Source organism: Emydura macquarii, unplaced genomic scaffold (genome assembly GCF_026122565.2).
Source record: "Emydura macquarii macquarii isolate MOO-44397 ecotype Brisbane River unplaced genomic scaffold, CSIRO-AGI_Emac_v2 contig_212, whole genome shotgun sequence".
NCBI classification, from domain to species: domain Eukaryota; kingdom Metazoa; phylum Chordata; order Testudines; family Chelidae; genus Emydura; species Emydura macquarii.
The window spans coordinates 14,118,133-14,133,581 of NW_027130349.1; the positions used below are offsets into that span (position 1 = coordinate 14,118,133).

The following is a 15,449-nucleotide window of genomic DNA, read 5'->3' on the forward strand; positions in this document are numbered from 1 at the left end:
CACCCCTGGCAAGCTCTGGCACAAATTAAGCACTGGTTCTGACTGTTTTGGGAACACTTTCATTATCTTTCCCTGGATGAGGTAGTTACCCCATCTTCGCCTGACAATAGCAGGCACTGTCAGGAACTCTTGCACAGAGTGGTGTCTGTGCTGCAGATACAGTTTGAAGTTCAAGAGCCCCAAAACTAGATTGCTGGACATTTTGCAGCACTCAGCTTTTTGTTTCCAGCAAAAACAGTATGGCACACTCCCACTTCTTGTGCTCCCACCCTGAAGAGGACTGAGAAGTGCTACTTTGTCCTATCCAAGGGGGAGAGTTTCTGTTGTTGCATTACTCCCCAGCTCTTTGGTGGTAAAAGTAGCCACTGAGAGATGAAGGCTGCCACACTCAAAAACTGTTCCCTCAGACAAAGGTGCAAAATGGCTTGGTCTCCTGGGAGGAAATGTTGTCTTGATCTCACTCAAATTCAGGATTTAAATTACCAGGCTCAATTATGTTAAGATTTTAGGTTTTAAATACAAACTTCTTCAGGAAGATAGACCCCACTTCCATTTCTTAATTGATGAGGGCAAACATGTAGCTGAGACTTATCTTCCATTGGGCCAGCTACAGCACCCAGGGTCTTTACAAAAGTTTTTTCAGTGATGGCAGCTTGGATGAGAAGAAATAGATTCATAGTCTTCCCATACCTCGACGACTGGCTCCTAATCGACAGATCATATGAGGAAGTCCAGTTGGCATTCTGTTTCTGCTTTGCCTTCTTCCTTCTCTAGGAGTTTGTCAACCATGAAAAATCCACTTAGAGCCCCCACAAGGTCCATAAACTTCATAGGAGTGATTCTGGATTCAACCACAGCAAGAGGCTATCTGCTTACCATGAGATTCCCTGCGTTGGGGACTTTTATAAAGGAGGTTACCCTCGGGCCCCAAACTTCAGTTGGAACATACCTGTCCTTCCTCAGCCATGTGGCCTCAGCACATGTGTGATGCTATTTGTGAGGCTTCATCTTTTGTGGTCAGAAAACCTGGCTTCTGTACATCTACTCACCAGCAGGGCAATATCAATGCCATAGTGACAGTTCCATCCAAGGTTTTGAACTCTTTCAGCTGATGGAGAAAGCCAGAGAAAGTTTGAGCGGGGATCTCTTTCCTCACACCAACATCCAAGGCAACCATTATTATTCATGCCTCGCTGTTATGTTGGGGAGCTAATATGGATGATTGTATTGCACAAGTCATGTGGACCCTTGGGAGTCCAGGATGCATATCAGTTTATTAGAAATGAGCAGTCTGGGCCTGCATTGCCTTCATCCCACTCATCCTGTCCCAGCATATCCAAAGAATGTATTACAGTATGCCAACTGCCTTCTATATAGACAAGCAAGAGGGAACAAGATCCCTCCCTCTTTGTGTAGAGTCAGTCAGCCTATGGAACTGTTTTATCTGCCATCATATAAATCTTTAAGCAGCATTTTTACCAGGTATGCAGAAATTCCTAGTGGACAGTCTATTTTTCAATAGATCATGAATGGGAGATTCACAATTCAGTTCTGGATGAGGTCTTTACCCAGTGGGGAATACCGTCTTGGGACCCTTTTGCCACACAGGTGAACTGGAAACGTCCCCTATACTGCTCCAGAGGAACTCTAGGCAAGCACTCAAGGGGAGAGTCCCTTCTGCTAACATGAAGGGATTACTTCAGGTATGCCTTTCCTCCTGTCCCATTAAAACCACAGATCCTACAGAAAATTCGTCATGACAGAGCTCGAGTCATCCTTATTGCACCCAGTTGGCCAAGACAGTTCTGGTTCATGTATTTACTGTAATTCAAGTGATTGCACATGGGCATGCCCATCAGCACCATTGCAAGGGAAGTCTGCAGTGTTAGCTGCTCTGCATCCTTCTCCATCTTGACACCAGTCTCCGGCACTGTCAGGAGCAACGTTCCCTTCATCAGCAGAGGGAGCGTCATTCTCTGAATTGGAGATTGGCTCCTGTGTTTCCCAGCCTGTGAACAGGCCTCACTACTCTCCTCCAAGGCACTACTAACCTGCTAGAGAATCTCCTGTGGGAGTACCATCAAATTCAGCTTAGGGTGAGTCATTGGGGTCCACCAGCTGTCCAGGGGTCTTTTTGGAACCCATAGGATTTCCCCCGTGGCTTCTAGGTCATACATGAGGTGTTTTTGCTCTGTGTCCTCAGAGACTTGGGGACTCTACTCACCAGGCACTACCTTTCCCTTAGTCTGGTACCAGGCCCAGTGCAGAGCAGCAAGAGGTGGTTTATGAGCACACTGTTGAACAGTTTGTGGAGGAGCAGCAGCCTCAGCCTATGCTGGCTTCTTTTACCTCCTCCTCTCCTAATGAGGCAGTCTTCTCAGGAGGCATTTCACCTCCTCCATAGAAAGCCCAGTCAAAGCTGCTAAAAAGAGTGGCCTTAAGCCTGGGGACCAGGTGGAGGAGGATAAAGGAATCCTCACACTGCCTTATTGACATTTTGGCCATAACAGGGCCTTCATGAGTAGCCTTACCTATTAATGAGGCAATTATGGACCCCATTAAGGCTCTCTGGCAGATGACTTTGTCCATTCCACATCAAAAAAGGCCAAATGTAAATATTATGTTCCATCCCATGGGCTTGAATACCTATATTTTCATCTCCCCTTCCCTGAGCTTTATGGTGGTGTCAGCCAATGGAAGGGAATGACAGGCAACACAGGGCAATTGCTAAATCAAAGGACACAAAAAATGAGATCTGTTTGGTAGAAAAAATGATTTTACTGGGCAGATTGCAACACAGGATTGCCAACCAACAAGAGCTTTTGGGTCAATATGATTTTAATGTTTGGGACTCCCATTTTAAAGTTGAAAGACATGCTGTCAGAGGACACTAAACAGGAGTCCTCCTCTTTGAAGCAAGATCTGTAGCAAGATATTCACTGCAGGCTGCGCAGAATGCAGTGGACTCAGCAGTTAGGTCCATGGCTTTTGCTGTGGCCATCCTCAGGAGCTCTTGGCTGCAATTCTCGGGGTTCCATAGGAGGCTCAACAGACTTTACAAGACCTCCTCTTTGAAGGGTCTTTGCTCTTTTTGGAGCAAATTGACTTTATGTTCCATGGCTTGAAGGACTCTACGGCAACTTTAAAGTCTTTGGGGTTGTACATTCCAGTCCCATCTAGAAAGCACTTCTGCCTACAGCAGACCTGGTATTACGGTGCCTCTGCTCCTCAGCAGGACCTGCAGAGAAAGAAGGGTAGAGGTTATAGATGGAGACTCGCTCTTCTTCCTGCCTCTGCACCATTTAGACATGCAAGGGGTGGTAAACAGGCGTTTTGATAGGATGCTTGAGGATGTCATGTCAGTTTCCAGGATGCCAGATTCAGTTTTCCCCATGTTTGCAAACTACCTTTCCCAGTTCCTGAGTGCTTGGTTCCAGATTACCTCAGACCACTGTGTATTAAGCACTGTGGAAGTTGGAGCATACCCTCCAATTTGATTCTACTCCTTCCTTCTTTTCCTTCTTCAGGGACCACTCTCCCGAGGAGCTCCTAATCCAGGAGGTTCAGTCTCTCCTTCAGGTAGGAGCCATAGAGGAGATGCCGCAGCCTCACAAAGGGAAGGGGTTCTATTCCCATTATTTCCTAATCCCAAAAGCAAAGGGAGGTCTCAGAGCAATTTTAGACCTGCCCCAGCTCAACAGGTATCTCAAAAAGATGTTTCGCAAGGTCACCCTTCTCTTGTTCATTCCTTGGAGACTGGTATGCCATCCTTGATTTAAAACGTCTACTTTCAGGTTCATAGTGAAGAACTCTCATTGTCAGTTCACCAATGCTGCCTTTTGACTTGTCATAAGCTTGTTGGGTTTTCACAAAATGTGTGTCTATAGTAGCTGCTTTTCTGCTAGATCTACGCTTACCTAGATGACTGGCTAGTCAAAGGCCAGTCCAAGGCTCAGGTCCTCTCCAGTGTTCAATTCATCGAGTCAACTTTCAAAGCTCTAGGTCTACTAATCAACTCAGACAAGTCTACCCTTTATGCAGTTCAGAGGATAGAATTTATCAGAGCACCACTGAACTCTACTCAGATGAGAGCTTTCCTTCCAGACACAAAATTTCAAACAATTCCATCTCTTGTGGCATGTTTCAAGGTTCACCCAATCACAACAGCTTGAAATTGTATGAGGCTTCTGGGACATATGGCATCACTGGCATATGTAGTCCAGAATTCTAGGCTATACCTTAGGACTCTTCAAAATTGGCTAGCCTCCGTTTATCTGCCCAATTATCACCATCTGAACTCTGTGCTCAAAACCGCACACAGAGAGGAGCAACTCTTGCACATCTTAGATGTTAGAAGGGCTTTGGCATTCTATATAAACAGGACTAAACAGTTTCATTTGTCAACCCAATTATTTGTGGCCATAGTAGTTGGAATGAAGGGTCTCTGTCTCTTTGCAAATAATTTCTCCTTGGATAACTTCCTGCATTCGTTTATATTATGACTTTGCAGGCATTTGCCTGCTGAGCAAAGTGAGAGCACGTTCCACAAGATTTCAGGCAGCCTCAGCAGTGTTCCTTGCGGAAGTTCCTATCCAAAAAATTGGGAGAGTGGCAACCAGGTCTTCAGTTCACACATTAGTATCCTGTTATACCATCACTCAGTATTCCAAAGACCATGCTAAATTTGGATCAGTTGTATTCCTGTCTATGTACATGATCCTCTGATGCCGCCTCTTACCTTACAATTTGTGAATCACCAAAAGCGGAATGCACTTGTGCAGTCACTCGAAGAAGAAAAATAACTATTGTTTGAGATGTGTTGCACATGTCCATTCCACAACCCGCCCTCCTACACATGTGCATTGGAGTTATCTGGCAAGAAGCATGGAGTTGTGCGCAGCAACAGAAGATGCTCGATCTGCCCAATAGGTACCACTGAGGGAAAAATTTCCAACTACTTTGGGCAGGCATGCTACACCAAAAGTGGAATGGACGTGCAGCACATGTTGAAGAAAAGTTACGGAAAGTTAGTAACAGTGTTTTCTTAGCTCATCTGCTCATAAGCATCCACCCATTTCCAGACCTTCTAACACAGGGGAATCTTCAGTCATCCCAACCCAGAACTGCTACTTCTCAGGGCCTGGTATTTTGGATGGGCATCGGATATAGAGCATTCATTTACCAGGATGATGCAATCCATTATCAATCAAAATAGAAAGATTCTACCTCAGAAGGTATTTTTCAGCTAAATAGATTTCTTCTCTTGGGCTTAATGACATCAGTTATTGCCAAAATCTGCTGGAATCCTTGCTATTCTGAAATATATATTTACTGTTAAGACACACTCTATTTTCGTTCCCTTCAGGTTCATATGTCAGCAATCAGTACTTTTCCTTCCCCTGTGAACAGCCACACTATTTTCACTCATATTGCCACAACTAAATTTTTGAATGATCTTTTTCAATCCTTCCAACAACTGGTGAAGCTCACATCCCAGTGGGACCTCAGCTTCGTTCTTTCATCTCACCAGACCTCTCTTCAAGTCTTTAGTCTCATGTTCTCTGTCCCATATTTCAGTGAAAGTTGCCTTTCTAGTCACCATAATATCAACCAGAAGAGTCAGCGATCTGGCAACACTCGTGGCAGACCCACCATGTACTATCATCCATAAAGAAAAGGTCTCACTGCACACCTACCTGAAACTAATTTCTAAAATAATTTTAGAGTTTCACATGAGTCAAACCATCCATTTACTGAGGGTTTTTTCTTCTGAAACTGTATGCTTCTGATGAAGAGAGGAGGTTTAATTCTCTAGACATCTGAAGGGCACTGGCCTTTGATTTACGAAGAACAAAAGATATTAGACACCTAAAATGTTTGTTCCATAGCAGAGAGATCAAGGGGTCAATGTATACTTGCGCAGAGACTTTGTAAATGGGTCTTTGGCTGCATTAACCTTTGCTACCAACTAGCCCGTATCCCTACCTTGGAGGGGGTGAGAGCTCATTTCACCAGAGCGCAGGCAATGTCTACTGGAGATATGTAGGGCAGCTATCTGGAGTTCCTTGCACACCTTCAAGAGACATTACACTTTGATCTAATTGTCATCTACAGATACAGCTGTGGGGACTTCAGTATTACAGTCAGCTATCACTTCAATGTCTTTGCACTCACCTCCTGTTTGACTATTGCTTGCTAATCTCCCAAGTATGGAATACACATAGGGACTATCACTCAGAGAAATGGAAGTTACATACCTGTAACTGGAGTTTCTTTGAGATGTGTGGGTCTTATCTGTATTCCACTACCCGCTGTCCATACCCTCTTCTGACTATTATAATCTGGATTTGCAGGAAAATATCCTCGATTTGGAGCATGAGGAGAACAGCTGTGCAAGTGTGGACCAACAGGCACAGCTCAGTAAAAATCTCCAGACTCAGGTGCATGGTGAGTGGATGAAATACAGATAAGGACTACGCATCTCAAAGATCTGCAGTTAAAATTGAATAACCTTGAGTCTGCTTCAGACACCATTTCACCTTTTACCTGCCAAAAATATTTTATTGTGACGGTGAGCCTAAAATCATAGCATTGTAGCATTTGTATAAATAAAGTAGAAGAAACTTAAATATTCTTAATACAACCTTTTAATCCAAATATGCTGCAACACTAAAATTGCTGTGTGGTGAGGCGCTTATAGGTCCTATGTTCATGTTAGCTCATGTCTTCAAGTTGGAAGCCAGCCAAGACTTTGGTTCCAAAAATTAGTGAGTTTTAGGTTCAGTAGCACAAACTCTATTAGGTTACACAATCCTCTTATTAGTTTATCATAGGTATCTTTTCTGAAACTTCTAGCCTATCATGCATTATAATTGTGAATTGATTGTTATACATTATCCTTTTCAGATTTTTTTTCCTTTTAATCTTTCAAAATATCTTTTCTTAGTGTACGATCTACCACAAAGGACAAATGACATTGAGCTTTTTTATGGAAATATGCGTAAAGTTATTCTTTCTGTGGTTGGCGTTACTGGAGATTCCAGTTTTAAGAGGGACTGTCTTCAGCAGCCTCCGAGACATAGCTTGGAATCAGACCGGTAAGGTGAACATTAGATTTAATACATTTAAAAAATCACTATAATTTACTGTTAATTGGGGGGTCCTGTTACTTTTCACATTAAAAGCTTGATAAGGTTTTTTAGAGCTACTGGTGTATGGGACAGAACATTGTCAGTGACAAAAATTAGATCATAACGTTCAGCTGTATTTTCTTTATACTTCCACTCCCTCATTTCTCCCTGGATTAGGAAGGGTTTTGCCAATACTCTGAAAATGGTGTTTTCTATGTTGAATATTAGAATGGATCTTATATTTGTATTTTGACATGCAGTCTGATAGAACTGTGATAACTAAAATTCTAAACTAATAAAAAGCTGATGATGCACCCTTCCCTGCAAGTTATGGATATCTCTTCTGCTGCATTCTGTCAGCTGGCAAAGATGCTGTATTTTTTCAAAATAAATTATGCCTCTCATTTGAGGTATTAAGGCTTGTCAGAAGATATGAGACAAGGGGGAGAAGTTAGCTGAAGTTTCAATGCCCTGTGAGGAAAATAAACTTATTATGGAGAACTGATCAGCTGTTACACTGACTGGTTCATATCCACCACACGAAGCCCTTGAAGGTTGTGTAACGCACATTGCTTCCCTAAAGGAATGATCAATCCAGAAGTCAACTTAACCTAAAAAATCCTAGCGTTCCAGTTCAGGGACCAGGTGTGGGATGACTATGGAACCGTTCTATGGAACACCATTAGATTTGTTAAGGTACATAGTATACATTTGTCATTGTTTTTCTTCTCTTATGCCCAATGGTTAGCTACAGACAAACATTATGGCACTACCTACCAGAAGCAATAAGGCAAAAGATTTATCAGTCAAATCTATATATATATGTGTCAAAGTGTTCTCTCTTCCCTGCCTCCTGACCTGGAAGCATAAAATGCTACTTCATACTTCAGTTCTCAGCTCTTGTTCTGTCGTTCCTGACCTCCTGTTCCACCTCCTGTACTTAATAGGTGGAGGAAAAAAGGGAAAAATCCAGTGAGTGTAGGAATCTGCTGCTGCTGAGATCTCAATTTCAAAAGTATCTAGGCAGGCAGGAGCCTGCAGGAGAATATCATCCACACCCTCTTCCCCCTTCTCTCCTCCCCCCCGTCTTCCTCAAAGGCTCTGAACCTTTGAGTACTCTTAAGATTTAGCTCGGTCTCCAAGCAGCGTTGCTTATCTTGTCTTGATGGCCTCGAAGCCAACTTCAGAGCTCCTCATCCAGGTAAAGCTATTCCCAACTCACAGTCCAAGTGACAGAGCCTGGCAGACTGCATTATTACCAGGGTAAATCCTATTGTGCAGGCCGTTCTTTACTGGCTTGTACAGGCGTAAATACCTGCCCTTTCCTGGTTACTATGCGGCCAGTCCGCCGTCCAATCTAGTATTCAGTAGCTAAGATAATCTAAAATCAAGCTCTAACCTATAAGTAATATTTATTATTCAATTAATTTTAAAATTAAATTAATGAAAGGACAATTAAACATAGTCAACAGGTCAATAGTATGAAAACTAAAGCCCATTGATAAAATTTAAAATATGGAGAATAAATATATCTATATCTAAAATATATCTAAAATCCACAGGATACACGAAATGAATGTTCGGGTTCACTGTTTATCGCTAAAAAGAGCCAACATATCCGTTGTAGCATACATAGCAAGTCTGCACACACTTTCTGTAAAACTTTTAAATTTATCAATACCTAAAATTTTAAAAATTTCATCATTTCTTTCACTCCATTTACCTGTCGCCCCAACCACAAATCCAAAGAAGTGGATGATCTTCCCAGCACCTCCTCCTCCAACTCAGAGTAGTATGCCTCCTTCGCAATGTGGGCTGCCTCCACACTGTCAGCGTTGTCTTCCCATCTAACTGTGACATCCACAACGGCTACCACTCCTTCCTTTTCAATAATAAGGTCGGGTTTTCTCAACTTCCCTTCTTTATTATGGAGGTAAGGTTCAATCCAAATTTTACATCCTTTATTTCCTACTTTATCAATTAGTGCTTTAACTATTCTATTATGTCTTTTAATTCTTGCTTCTTTCATTTTTATGCACTGACCAGAGATATGAGGAATTGTCTCTTTGACCTTACCACACCATCTACATAACCCTTCCTCCATCTTCCGTCCTCTTGCTAGAGCTTCCCTGGTGGGAAAAACATTCGCTCTCGTTTGCAATGCCGCAATCAGAGAGGAGGACCTGGCCAAGCAAGGATATTTTAAAAACGAATTACTAATACAATCATTTTTAAAATATTTAATACCAATTCCCTGACATCTTAAATTACTCCATTTTAAAAACTCTTCATCTCTCCACGTTTTAGGATTAGCCGTTTTAGCACTATATATTAAAATTTTCTCCACTAAATTTTCCCCAGCATATAAAAACGAGAAATCTATCCAATCATCTTTGGAGACAATATGTCTCCTCCATTTACGAATTAACATGTTTGGAATTTGGGTACTAAATTTTGTAACTGCTAAACCCCCATCTCTAGTTCTAGCATAGAATAGCCCGTCAGTTGTACACTGGGGAAGATGTAAAATCTTTTTAAGAGTGTTCCTAACTAAAACATCTAATTCATTTAACATATAAAGTGGCGGCTCGATTAAAAGTAATTCATAAAAAACTCTCGTTAAAATGTAAACTTTTAAAATTATCAATTTCTGCGCAGGTTTTAACGGAGCCTTACATAAACTTTCACACCAATCAATTAATTTTTCCTTAGGGGAATTATTAGCCACTCCCACCCATGGATCTATTCTTGCACCTAGATATCTTTCAGACTCACCAGCTTGAATATAATCAATTAATTCATCACCTAATCCCCATTTATCTTTTGGGTTGATAACATATGTTCCCATGCTTGGGAAAATATGAAAGCCCTTTGTCTTTTTAACATTTACTTTTAAACTTGAATTTTTACAAAACTGATTAAGAATTTTTAAATTCTTAACCATCCCCTTATAGGACCTACTTAATATAGCGCTATCGTCGGCAAAGGCCAATGAAGTTATCTTTCTACCCTGCACTATAAAACCATCTCCTTCATCTTCCAATTTATATAAAAGAGGGTCCATGGCTATATTAAATAAAATAGGGGAGAGCGGGTCACCTTGCTTAACTCCACTCTTAATTAAAATAGGTTCTGTCTTATCCTCACCAACACGAATTTCAGTGTAGCAATCTGTATACAAATCCTTTACAATATCAATATCAATAAAACTCTCTGATATCCCAAATCTCTTTAACCCCTTTAAAATGTGACCATGGCCAACCGAATCAAATGCCTTAGCAAGATCAATAAAAACAACAGCTATTTCGTCTATTTTTCTTGGCCCCTTTAATTAACTTTTCTAAAATCGATATATTTTCCTCACAGCCAGAGGCTGCGATGAAACCTTTTTGTCTGGGACATAATTTAACAGCACTTGATAATCTTTTAGCTAAAATTTTTGTATACAACCTAATCCAAATCGAACCAATAGTCAATGGCCTCCAAGATGATATTTTCTTCAACTCTTGTGGATCCTTGACTTTAGGAATTAGGATTGTACGATTGCCTTTAAAACACTCTGGAATCTGTCTGTTTAAAAACCAAATATTAAAAATCCTTACTAAAATCCTACTGTCTAAATTATAAATATCCCATAAATCCTTAACCTTAATTCCATCTGGTCCAGGAGCACTTCTATCATCAATCTCTCTTAAGGCTTCTCTAATTTCATCAATTGATAAAGGCCAATTTAAAATTTCATTATCTACCACTTCTTTTACTTTTGGCCATCCTCTGGTATTCCCATGTCCTTCTCTACCCAAAATTTCAGAGACTTTGTGCTTCATTGACCTGGACCACTCTCATTGAGTGAAATCGCAGCCCCTCTTCTGATAGTGTGGGTTTTTTCCCTAGTATCAGAAAGGCTACTGCCACAAGGGACACTGGAACTGACTGCTTTATCCTCCAGTATTTCAGACCATTTCTCTGAAGGCCAACTCCTTCTCGGGCTCCCTCTGTCTATTTTAATTCTGAAGCTGATTTTCCCTGTGTGTATGATATGGAACCTGTGGCTCTACCTGCAAGAGTTATGGGAAGAGTGCTTCCTCTTTCTAAGGCTTTCAGTCCTTACTTTACCAATGATACCCATAAATCAAGTTGGAGAATGGCTTCTTTTTTCTGACCTAAAGTTATTGTTCCTTTACCATGTCATTGAGTAATGAAACAAAAGTTTGTCACCCTTGGAGTTAGAGGTGGGGGTCCTGCACCAGGCTGTAACTTTAGCTTCTGTTTATAAACTAAGTAAGATTTAAATTCTGCACCCCTCAGATGTGCTGCAGGCCTAGAGGTGGTCTTTCTCACACTTGCTGCTAATTCCTCTCCCAGATTAGGGCAGATTTTATATCTTCTAGACCCTGCTCTCTACTTTAAGTCTGCTGTGTAGAGTCCTAAAGCACCCAGCACAGCACTAGGGATTTAAACCCTCCACATCCACATCTAAAGATTACTAGGTTGTCTGCCATCTTTTTTTTTTTTTTTTTTTTTTTAAAGGATTACATACTGGGGCTTTGAGCCCAATATTTGGATAGTAGTACCAAGTCCTCCATCAGTGCTGTTTTTGAAGTGTAACAAGAGGGTGGCTGTGGTCTGGGATATAAGGAGTCCTACTCCATTCCAAAATCTTGTTACTGGTAGAGATGTGTACGTTCTTCAGGGATTAATGCCATCACAGCCAGTATTTGCAGTGACACCCCAAACAGCATTTTCAAAACAGAGTGGGATTTTTTAGTCAAGAGGAATGAACAGAGCATTGAAAGTCATTAGGTCAGCATAGAGAAATGAAGGTTAAAGCATAGTCCATTCTGGTCAGCCCAGAGCAGTTCACCAGTCAAACTGTAGTGAACTCCATTTTCAGACGTGCACGCCCTCTCTCTCTGACTTCCTTCTTTGCCAGTTCCCAAGTGAGAGAGGTCCTAATCTCTTCCAGAAGCCAGCACTTATTCCCCCCCACTTCACACCTCTTCCTTTGTTCTTGAGCTGGGGTCTCTGCTCAGCTTTCCTGCTGAGTGTGTCAATCTCTGAGCCATTGGATCTTGCATTGTCTCCCTGGACATCTTGTTGATCTTGAATGGGTTTAGTCTGTTCCTTAATAACTCTATTCATTCCACCCACACAGGGAGATGACACACCCCTAATCTCTTACCCCTGTGAACAAATTTAATCCTTCCTTCCGCCCCCCCCCCCCTTTTCCCCCGTCTCCACACACACACAGGGAGCAATGCACAGTATAGAGGGAAACTGTGATCCATGCAGGATTCATAAAAATATTACTGAAAATTCCCATTTTGTTGTATATGCCTACCTTTTTTATTTCTCTGAAACCACATGCAATTAATGAGAAGAGGAGACTCCATTTCCTGGATATACAGCAAGTTTTGGTATGTTACCTGCAAAGAAGAAAGTCCTTTAGGAAATCGCCTAAACATTATTTTTTTAATGCATGGAATCGTTGAAAGGGTAAGCAATCTCTTCTCAAAAGATTTCCAAGTGGATTTCAGGCTGTATCCTGTCCTGTCGGTTTCCCCCGCAAGGTATGAGGACATACTATCAGAGCTGCCTAAGCCCTGATAGAGTATTGCTTCATCAGGTGCCACTAATTAACATCTGCAAGGCAGCAATATGGAGTTCTAACATACCTTCACAAAACATTATACTGTTGGCCAAACGTCTTCAGCAGATGCTTCATTTGGATTGGTGGTTCTTCATGCCTCCATCACACACAGATCCTCGCACCCTTCTCCTCAATGACATTTGCAGTCACAATTGTCTACATAGTGGGAGAATTCACTTATTATTATTTCTCATTTTTCTCCAAGTTGAGGCAGTTCTTTGGAATAAACTCAAAAAGGAATCAAAGATGAGTTTGGAGTTCTGTATTAACTAGCCTGTTTTATCTCCAATGTCTCCATCTTTTGTTGTACCAGGGAAGGAATCTTTTTGGGAGCCAAGCAACTCTCTCTCAGAAAGATTTAGAAAAGTTTTTTTTAAAGAGCATAACAAGGGACAGATGTCAATGAAACCCAAAATGGCTGGTTGGTTTAAAAATTGCATCCAAAAGCAAGCTAATCAGCTGCATCCAAAATTATAATACCTTTCTGTAATAGACAGCTTTCTAGGCCCAGGGGGTAGAAGCATCTCTTTTTAGAGATTTGTACACTAGTCACCTGGTTACTTCCTTATATCTTCATCTGGCAATGCCAACTAGATTTTTTTTTTTTTTTTTTTTAAACTTCTCTGCTGATATTTGTTGACCATGCTCCAAGCACAGCTATGAGGTAAGCCCAACTCATCTGGCTCCCTGCTTTTGATTTCTACTATCAGAAATTGTTTCTGGGTGGGATGTAAGATACAGCAGGGAAAATTATTTGCAAGTATCATTTGTTCGTAGTCGTCCTTTCCTCTTCTATCCTATGTATCTTCTGCCTTCTCTGAGTGTTGCTTGGAGTTGTGACTTCATTATTTAATACTTCGCTCTAGAAACATCAAACTGAAAAAAGTAGCCAGTTCAAAGATAGATTTGCTTCTGGTAGGAAGAGCTATTATGATGTCAACAATTGCTGTTGCTGGGTTAGATGTTAGAAGACTACTATGAAATTTAGAACTACCAACAATTGATTTTACCTCACCAGTTGCTGAAATGCCACCTTTTCAAATACCATTTGCTGCTTCTCCTTCGAGTGATTTGCTCGTATCCATTCCAACAGAAGTGAGTGCACGCCAGCGTGCACGGTTCCCAGAACATTTTTCCCCTTAGCAGTACCTGTAGGACTGGCTCTGGTGCCCCCTGGAGTGCTGCACTCATGCCACGGCACATGAGGCACTGCTGGCCCCACGCCCCCTCAGTCTCTTCTTTCCGCTGGTGAGGGTCACAGGGAACTAGCCTTGCTCTCTGCAAGTGCCATTCCCCTTCTTTGAACTCTGTTACTTGAAGTACCCTAGTTAGTTTTAAGTAGTTGTTAAGTAATGTAGTTTAATGAGAAGTCCCTGACGGACTTAAGGTGGCCGGGCTATGTCCTGGCAGCCTGGTTTTAAGTCAGGCTCGGCACCATGGACTGCAGAGCGGCACCGGTTTCCATCAGCAAGGGGTAAGCGGTGCTGCTTACGTCCTCGGTACAGAGGCTCCGGTACAGAGAGCTCTTCGCAGTGTGCCTCTGTCCAGGGAAACCGCCTGCAGTGACGGAGGCGGTCCTCGTCATCCTCCGTGTCGGAGGCAGTGAGAAGTCAGTCCCCGGTGCAGCACGGCACCTGGGACCAAGGATGGCCACGGCACCGCCTATCTTGTGGTTCGGGGTCCCGCAGGGGGAACAGTCGTCGGGATAGCCGACGCCCCCACAAGGCATCAAAGCAGGTGGCAGTCAGCCCGGGTTTGGCCCCGGGGTCAATGGCCTTATTGGGCCCCATGGGGCCCCCAATCCACCCTGTCATCGGGGCGTGCAGTCCGTGCCCCTGGCACAGCAGAAAGCCCACAGTCACCACTCCTCGGACGAGGAGTTGGACCCATGGCCTGGACGAGGCGGTCTCCAGGGACCTCATGGTGCCTCTGGAGGGTTTTCGGGCGCACCAGGAGCTGCTCAAGAGGGTGGCCTCTAGCTTGGGGCTGGAGGCCAAGGAGCTATTGGAAGCCGTTGTTACCCTCTCCAATGTGCTGGTGGCAACTGCCCCAGCGAGAGCGGCCCTACCAGCCCACGATAGGGTCCTCAAATTGTTAAGGCCCTGTGGCAAACCCCTTCCCCAGTCAACCCTACGTCGAGGGTGCCTCAGAAAGAGTATCATGTCCGGCCGAAGGGTTCGAGTACCTATTCACTCACCCGGCCCCTGGAATCCAGGGCAGGTGAGGCCATAACATCCGCCATTTCCATCAGGAGGTGTTCATGGCTGCAATCCTCGGGCCTGTCCCAGAAGGGGCAGCAATTGATTCAGGACCTCCCCTGTGATGGGTCAGCCCTCTTCTTCGATTGCACTGATGTGAGGCTGCACGGTCTGAAGGACTCCAGGGCCACGCTTCGCTCCCTGGGCCTATACACACCCCAGGCTTCCAGGCGACAGTTGTGGTCCCAGGCGCAGTGGCAACAAGGCCTCTGCCTAAGCCCTTTCAACCCTACAGAAATAGGGGGTTTAGGAGATGGAATTAGCCAACCCCGGCTCGTCCTCACCCCCCCAGCAAGGGCCCCAGGGGGTCGGGCAATCATAGAAGACAGTCTTGATAGTGCGCCCGAGGGTGGTGCCCCTACTGCTCTCCTGGACCTGCCCCGTCCTGCCTTGAACAGGTTAAGGCCCTTC

At 43.2% G+C, this 15,449-nt stretch overlaps 1 protein-coding gene across 1 annotated transcript in view; it reads left to right on the forward strand.

Annotated features, from left to right (window-relative positions):
- The window catches only part of CEP192 (centrosomal protein 192), a 211,473-nt gene that overhangs the window by 152,293 nt on the left and 43,731 nt on the right, over nucleotides 1-15,449 (forward strand). Inside the window, exon 43 of the mRNA XM_067546060.1 lies at nucleotides 6,947-7,097. Coding sequence (XP_067402161.1) covers nucleotides 6,947-7,097 — 151 coding nt within the window. The remainder of the gene's footprint in view (nucleotides 1-6,946; nucleotides 7,098-15,449) is intronic.